Source organism: Sarcophilus harrisii, chromosome 3 (genome assembly GCF_902635505.1).
Source record: "Sarcophilus harrisii chromosome 3, mSarHar1.11, whole genome shotgun sequence".
Taxonomy (NCBI): domain Eukaryota; kingdom Metazoa; phylum Chordata; class Mammalia; order Dasyuromorphia; family Dasyuridae; genus Sarcophilus; species Sarcophilus harrisii.
Window position 1 is genome coordinate 494,635,969 of NC_045428.1, and position 8,089 is coordinate 494,644,057.

The window sequence follows — 8,089 nt, forward strand, 5'->3', positions numbered from 1 at the left end:
ACTTCTATGTGGATCACTGTTTTCTCTGCTTTTGGGGCAAATCACTCATGACCTCCTCTGGAAACTCCTCTCACCTTCAGACAGTTACTGATTGTAGTTAGGGCTGGCATTATGTATCCTGTTACCCTCACCAGTCTAGGGCTCTTGAGATCTGAGTGAAGATGCAGATGACCCCCAGGCTTTCCTCAGGATTCTGCTGGCCTCCACAGAAGCCTGGCCTACTGGGAGGTCTTGTCCTTCCACTCTGGCTACTTTGAGTAGGGGCTATGATAGCTGGTATCTTCTTAGTAATACATGACCTCCATCAATTCATTTTATTGCACTGGGGTTCTTGTTAAACGAACCTGATGTTTTCTGAGATTCTTCACAGATCAAACTTTTATAAGTCTGTCAATCTGTTATTGGATGTATTATGTTCAACTCAGGACACATTATTGTTCCTATATAATGGGCTAGATTTAAATCTTACTGTGCTACATTTAGAATATTTATGTAACAATAATTTACTGTGAGAATAATTCTTTTTTTGTAAGAATTCAAAACTTATGTGAAAAAGAAGATAGCCACATACTCAGTATAAGAGAAAAACATTTACCATTCAGTTGTTATTAATAGAAAATTCTCTGCACAATGACCCTTTTTAAAAAAATCTATGTTCCACTCTCTTTGAATCTTTAGTTCACTTCTGTTTATTCTTATGCACAATTCTGTATTAAACTTATACTTTAGTGAAAAATAATAAATAATTCTTTTTATTTTCAAAACATATGTAAGAATAATTTTTTCAACACTGACCCTTGAAAAACCTTGTGTTCCAATTTTTCACCCCTTTCCACTCAACCTCTCCCCTAGATGGCATGTAATGTTGAACAATGATTCTTATAAAAGCAAAAAAACTTTTTATAAGTCTATTAATCTAAAAGTGAGGTAAACTGAGGCACAGAGGGGAGGAGTTGGGACCTCATTTTTTAATCTCCTGAAGACTAATGGACAGATATCTGAAACCCTGAATTCCAACTTGGCTGGGATTTTCCTTTGCCACGAGTTGGTTTCCTGCTGGGAAACATCTTATCATTCAGTCCAGAGGGCAAGATAGGAAGGATCAATTGTTTGTGGTGGCAAAGAGAAAAGAGGAACACAGGGAGGGTACCAAAGGACTCAGGTTATTTATCCCACTGGCCTCCTCCACCTCCTACTCCCACCTCATTTGGGTTCAGCTAGTAAAGGTTTCTGGGGATGCTGAAGGTGTGGGGTGGAAGATGGAAAGGGGAGCGTTGGAAGGTGTACCTTGATCTCTGCCCCTCCCAACCATAGGAATACCAGGCTACAGGCCTGGAGTTGGAACTCTGTCCCCCCTAAAATTTTCTTTCTGGAATCACTGGTCTTCTTTCCCAGTCTTGTGAGATGGAAGAAGAGAAAGGGAAGGAGCACCTCCTAATCTTCCAAATTTATATAAAACCAGAGACAGTCTCATGTCCCCTGGTGCCCAGTCTCTTCACCTCAAAGCAGTCACTGAAGGCTGTCCCTCCCGCCACCTTTGCTCCCCTTAAACATAGGAATTCTAGGAACAACCATTAGGAGGCAGCCCACAACAGCCTCTCCCTCCCTCCCCAGCAAGTTTGATTTGACACTTGACCCTTCCTCCTGCCCAGAAGAGAGGATGCTCTCCTCCCTCACCCTTTATTGCCGTGGGGCCTGGGAGTGGGGTTTTAAGAGACTCCGTCCGTCCAGGACACTGGTTCTGGGCCCAGCCAACAAGGGAGAGGAGGAGGACAGAGAGCTTGGTCTGTTCACTTGGGATTTCCTAACTTAGCTGGCCTTCCAACTTCCATTCAGGGCTGGCTGCCTGGCTCTACTCTAACCCTATCTGAACAGGTCAGCAGCTGACCTTTGCCCAGCTGCCCAGGGAACAATATAAAACAGGCCACAGGGATCTTCCTGTCCCAAACAACGCATCCCAGGAAGCAGCTTTTCAGGTGAAGCCCCCAGAGACAGAGAGGGGTGGGTGGCAGACAAGGAACAACTCATCCACCAAGGAAGGGCAGGGTCTTTCCGTATCAATCCTGAGTTTTTAGGGGATGGGATGGGGAGGGAGAGCACAGCATGGGATTTAAACCTCCCCGTTTCCCTTGCTAGAGGGTGTCCCAGGGCTTAGAATATTCGGGCCAGTTATGTTCTTGCATAATTCTGGAACCCCTGCACCTTGGAAATTGGTAGAGCAGGAGTCAGGGGGCCCGGGTCCTCCTGGGCACCCTCCTGGGTCTGCTTTGGTCCCTCTGGAGAGCAGGGCTTGGCTGGGACAGCACGGGGACTGCCCAGAGGGAAGGCAGGAGGAGAACTGGGCCTTCCACTCACTCACTCACTCACCTGGGTCCTTTCCTCCAGACACAGCGTGACCATGAGGCGCCAGGTGCTCTTTGCTGCCGTGTTCCTGACCTTGCTGGTCTTTGCTCGTAAGACTCTCTGGCACAGGGTGGGGGTGGGCCTGGGGATGGGAGCCAGGAGAGCCCAGGGCGGCTCCGCTCTCTCCTGTCGCAGATCATTTCTAGGGAGAGGAGGCTCCACAAAGCTGGTGGTTGAGGAGAAATGAGCCACAGAAGTTCTGGGTTACAGAGCCGGGTCATGGCTGGGAAAGGGCCGGGGAATGGCATGGGGAGGAGAGAAAGACACCTGGGTCTGTGGATGGGCTGCTCTTGCTGAGCTCTGTTGCTTCTAAGGGAACTGTCAGTGCCCTTCCAGAGGGTCCAGAGGCTTGGCTCTGGGTTTGTCTAGGAAGATGCCTCTCTCCCCCGGGAAGGGCCCCTGCTTGTGGCCTTCTCTCCAGAACTCTTCTTATGGTTCCCTCTGCCCTCATTCTAAGGTGGGACACGGAGAGACAGCCAGAGAAAGAGGGGAAATGTCTGGATGATTCTCAGGGTACCCTTCCTATTCTAGTTAGGATTTTCTCGACCCTCCTTCTGCCCGGAGCCTAGTTTCCAGACTCATACACCTCCCCTTCCCCATTTCCTTCCACGCAGATGCAGATGCCCAGGAGGAGGAGGAGGAGACGATCCTGAACCGGGTTCACGACTATATGCAACAGGCAGCCCGACAAGCCCAGGAGGCTCTGACCACCGTGCAGGAGTCTCAAATGGCCCAGCAGGCAAAGTATGCCAGGCCTTCCTCAGTCCCCATTCTTTTCCCCTCTTCTCCCACCTCTTCTCCTTGCCTTTTTCCCACTTCTACCTCTTTCCTCTTCTTCCACTCTGCCTCTCTTCTCCTGTCTGCATCTTCTACCTGCAATGTCTTCCATCCCTATCACTGTCTCCTCTGTCCCTTTTTATTCTTACTGTTCCCCAATCCTTTTCCCTCCTCCTACTTGTCCCTCTCCTTTCCCATTGCCCCTCATATGTTAAATATCCTTTCACCCTCCCATCTCTTCTCCCTCACATCAAATTTTTCCCTAATCCTTTCTTCCCCCTTTTCTGGCTCTCTCTGCACCCCTTTCTCTAGCTCTTTTCCCTTTTCTCTGCTTTCCTCCCTTCCTAGTTTATTCCTCCCTTCTCAGAAACTTGGACCCCACTTTAGGTCATTAGGAAGTAAGAGCCTAAATTATGGAAATAATTGGGGTGGGGATGTTCAAACCCTTAAATACTGTTGCCAATATGGATAGGAAAGTCCATTCCTCTCCTTCTTTCCGTCCTCACCTCTATTCCTAAGTATTTCCTCCTTCCTTTTCCTGATTTCCTTTTCTCCTCATGTACCATCTTCTTGTCCCTCTTCACTTATTGCTTTTTTTCTTGTTTCTAAGGCCTTCCAGAAAACTTTCCCAACTTGTCCGACTTCTGGGCCATAGGCTGAAAAATAAAAATGCTTCAGCTGTTGACTTTAAACTCCCTATGTGCCCTTACAGCTCTTACAGCTTCCCCCAAATCCTTCTACATAGAATGGCATCTATCAAAGAACATAAGTGCTAAAAAGTACCTTAGAGGGACCATGTACTCATTTTGTTATAGATGAGAATACTGAGACCCAGAGAGATCAAGTAACTGTTCAAAGTCACACAGCTATTTAGCTGGCTATTCATATCATGAATTGGCCAGTCAAGAAAAATCTCATCCCTTCTTCTCCCTAGTTTTCTTCCAGACTCATCCTCAAAGGTTTTTCCTTTTCTGTTTAACCTTTTAGGGGCTGGATGGCTGATAGCTTCAGTTCCCTGCATGAGTACTGGAGCACTTGGGCAGACAAGTTGTCTGTCCTGTGGGATACAGCCGAGAAGGCAGAGGCAGAAAGTACTTAAAGGAGGCTCAGCTCCATCATTTTGTGTATTCTCCTGTCCACCTTCCAGCCTTCCTGCATCCTCCTGTTTCCAAGGCTTCCTGGATTCTTCTCCTATGTCTCAGGAAAAGCATCTGCCCCCAGTCAAGCACTGCCCTCCAAATAAAGCCAGATAAGAAACACTGATGGTGTCCTGTGTGCCACATGAGCTGCTCTCCTTTGGGTTATGGGAATGGCAGTAGTGGGGGAGGACAAAGAAATCCACTTGATGTTTCCCAAGAAAAGGGGAGGGGTACCTCTGAAAAGGGGAAGGGTACCTTTTGTGGGGGATGGAGCTAGGCTAATTATCCCGTTGGAGCTCAGAGATAGTTTACCATGTTCTGAGAAATCTGGGGAAAAGCAGGGGGTGTGTGAAAAAATAGAGGTACTAGGGTACTAGGGGGTCAAAAAGGGTGTTCTGTCTGTAAGTCACACCTCTTTCTCATTTCATAAATGAGTTAACTGAGACCCAAAGATATTATAACTTGCCCAAGATTACATGGCTAATAAGTGACGTGGCTGACCCTTAGAACCCACATCTCCTGACTCCTCATCCTAAGCTCTGAGCTGGAGTATATAGTATCTAAGAAATATCAAGTAGGTGAGCTCAGCTGTGTACAAGACACAGAGGTCCTGACCCAGGACCTTTCTGGGTGGATTTCCCTGGGAAGTTTTACTTCTGTTTCCACCCTGCTCTTCCTTTCTATTCTTGCTTTGGTAGCTTCTTTTGTGCCTAGGATAAAAGGCAAACCCCCCAAACTCAGCCTAGCATTTCAGACCCTCCAAAAGCTGATCCCTAGATCAGATTTCTGAAGCCTCCTTTCATATTATTGGCCTTCACTTAATCTATATTTCAGCCAAATTGGACTATGAGTTATTTTTCAAACACAAGGGAAGAGAAGGGGAAAGGAACAAGCATTTATTAATCACTTTACTATGTACCAGTCCCTGTACATCACTTTACTATATACCAGTCCCTGTACTAAGAACTTTATAAATATTGTTTCATTTAATCCTCAACAACACTGTGAGGAAATAGAGACAGTTTACAGGAAAGAAAATTGGGAAAGCAGCAGCAGCATAATGGCTTATCCAGGGTGATACAGCAAGGAAATTGTCTGAGGCGGGAGTAGAACTCCAGTGCCAGGAACCTCTCCACAGATTCACTCGGCTGCCTCCTCCTTCCCCATACCTGGAATGGATGCTCTTTTCTCAGAGATGTCGTTTCTCTCTCCTCCTCAAATTTTGTTTTATTTCTTTATCTGTGTATGCAATGTCATCAGACAGTTGTTCTTCTCTGAAGAGGTGAGGAGCCCCCTCCTCCTCTCCTGGGTGCCTCCAGGACAGATCTGTAGAAAATGCTGGGAAATTGAATTTTCAAGATCCTAAGAATCAAGCTAAATATTCAGTTACTTTGAAGGATGTCAAATTCTTCAGGCAATTTCCCATAATTCTTCATCCTTTACCACAGAGGATGGCATGTAAGCTATAATTATCTTTACATCAATCTGTTTACTTAGATTCAGGAGCTGGGAAAGGTATCCTATGATCAAGTGTTCTATCAAATGATATCTCTAATTCTTTGGGATATTTGATGAAACAGCTTTTTCTGCCCCTTATTTCATCTCTTTGGGAGAACTGTGAGCTATTCTTCAATCAATCAATCAACAAGCATTTATCAAGCACCTACTGTGTGCCAGGCATTATACTAGACATTGGGGATACAAATGAAGGCAAAAATGGATTTTTCGTTCTTTTGGGGAGAACATTTATCTGCATATGAAAAATTTATACAAAATCCAAAAAGGGATAGGAAGTTTTTAGCAGTTGGGGGAATCAAGAAAGGCTCAATTCTTCCATTTAATTACAATATCTTTATATCTTATGGCTCCATGTGGAGTAAGAATATTGATATGTATATGATTTCATTTGGCCAGTAGCATACATATCTGTTTATCCTCAATGTCTTTGGTCATAGTGGAAGTCGATCAATCCCTCCTGACCTGCCAGGAAAAAATCTAAGTGACATGGGTGGGACGGGGAGGGGAGACTAGGTCCAGTCAATAGGCCCAGTGTCACAGCCTGGGATCTTAGATCTTATGTCCTGCCTATGTCTGAATAGCAGTCAGATCCAGAATAAGTAGATTCCTTTTCTTTTTGTTCTTTCTGGTGAGAGACCTTTGCCTAGAGAGTAAAGAAGGAAGGAAATAATTGTGTTCCCATCTTCCATTTTCTTTTCTTTCCTTTCTCCAATCCATTCTCTATTCCAGTGGTTCTCAAACTTTTGTTTACAGTATCTTTATCCTATTAAAAAATTATTGAGGATCTCTCCAAAGAGTTTTTGTTTATCTGGATTATATTTATAGACATTTACCATATTGGAAATAAAGACTATTTTTGAATTTGTAGACCCTCTAAAAGGATTTCAGAGATCCCCAGCATTCTCTAGACCATACTTTGAGAACCACTGCTCTATTCAGTTGCCAAGATAATCTTCCCAAAACACAGGTCTGAGCTCTCTAATTCTCTATTCTCTCTAATTCTGGAGCTCAAGAATTCGCTGTCATTTCTTCCTGCCTCTAGGACAAAAAGGAAACTCCTCAGTTTATAACCAATCTCTGATATATCTGAGTCACTGTTATACATCACTTCAATTTATTCTATACTTTAGCCTAGTTGGTTTACTTTTTGTTCCCTGCCTCTTCGCAGGGGCTTATCTTCTATGCTTGAAATGAATTTCCTCTTCATCTCTATCTCTTTGAATCTAATTCTTAGCTTCTTCAAAACTCAGTTCTTGAACCCACCTTTTATGCAAGCTTTCTGAATTCTCCTAGTTATTAGTATTACTTCTCTCTCCTCAAAATATCTTCTACTTACTTATCTATATAATCCAATAAAAGTCAACTCCTTATAAGACAGATTTTATATTTTGTGTTTTATTTTTATTTATTGTGTTTTAATAGGCCTTTATATTTAGAGAGACCCAAATATTCATTGAATTGTTTTAATATTATCTCTACTTTTATAGTTAAGAAAACTGAGGTTCAGAGAAGATATTTTCCAAGGTCAAACATACAGTGTTAGGGACAGGATTTTAATCCAGTTTCCTGACTATAAATTATAAATTACTATAATCTGTGTACTGATTTAGCACCTGACTAAATTTTTATTTTAATATTTTTCCCAATTACATGTAAAACCAATTTTTAACCTGGGTTTTGTTTTGTTTTGTTTTTTACAATTTTGAGTTCCAAATTCCCTGCCACCCTCTCCTATCTCCCTCATCGTTGAGAAGGCAAGTCATTTGATAAAAATTACACATGCATAGTTACATAAAACATTTCCATCACATGTTATTTTATGTCCTTCTCTAATTGTTTCATATTCCTTTATCTTGTCTTTTCAGATCCACTGCACAGTATTGCCTGTCAAGGACTTTTTCCCCAATGCTTTCATAACCCCCATATGAGCCTCCCAACAGTCAGTTAGTTGTTTTTGGCCGATTACCAAGAGCCAGAGTACTGGGGCACTTGCGGAGCACTGGACATTCATAACTCTTTAACAGAGAGTTATTTGGATTGGATTGAACCTTGAAGGTCAGAGAGCATAGAGGACATCTGGCTTCTACCTTGACCCCCACTCCCATCCAAAGCCAGGTCAGACAAGAAGAGAACCTGCTTGTATCTGGGTTCTTCCCATAGCCCCTCCCCAACATCCCCTGAGCTTCCCCCACACCTACACCCTTAGGAGATGTACCAGCTGCAAACCCCTCCATTAAAGAGACAGACATTTC

At 43.8% G+C, this 8,089-nt stretch overlaps 1 protein-coding gene across 1 annotated transcript; it reads left to right on the plus strand.

The window, feature by feature from the left end:
* The first annotated feature begins 1,871 nt into the window (after nt 1–1,871).
* On the plus strand, nt 1,872–4,440 carry APOC3 (apolipoprotein C3). Its single transcript, XM_031961304.1, has 4 exons — nt 1,872–1,976; nt 2,386–2,453; nt 3,018–3,147; nt 4,168–4,440. The coding sequence occupies exons 2-4, from the start codon at nt 2,399–2,401 to the stop codon at nt 4,277–4,279; spliced, it is 297 nt and encodes a 98-aa protein (XP_031817164.1). The 5' UTR covers nt 1,872–1,976; nt 2,386–2,398; the 3' UTR covers nt 4,280–4,440.
* The last annotated feature ends 3,649 nt before the right edge of the window (nt 4,441–8,089 follow it).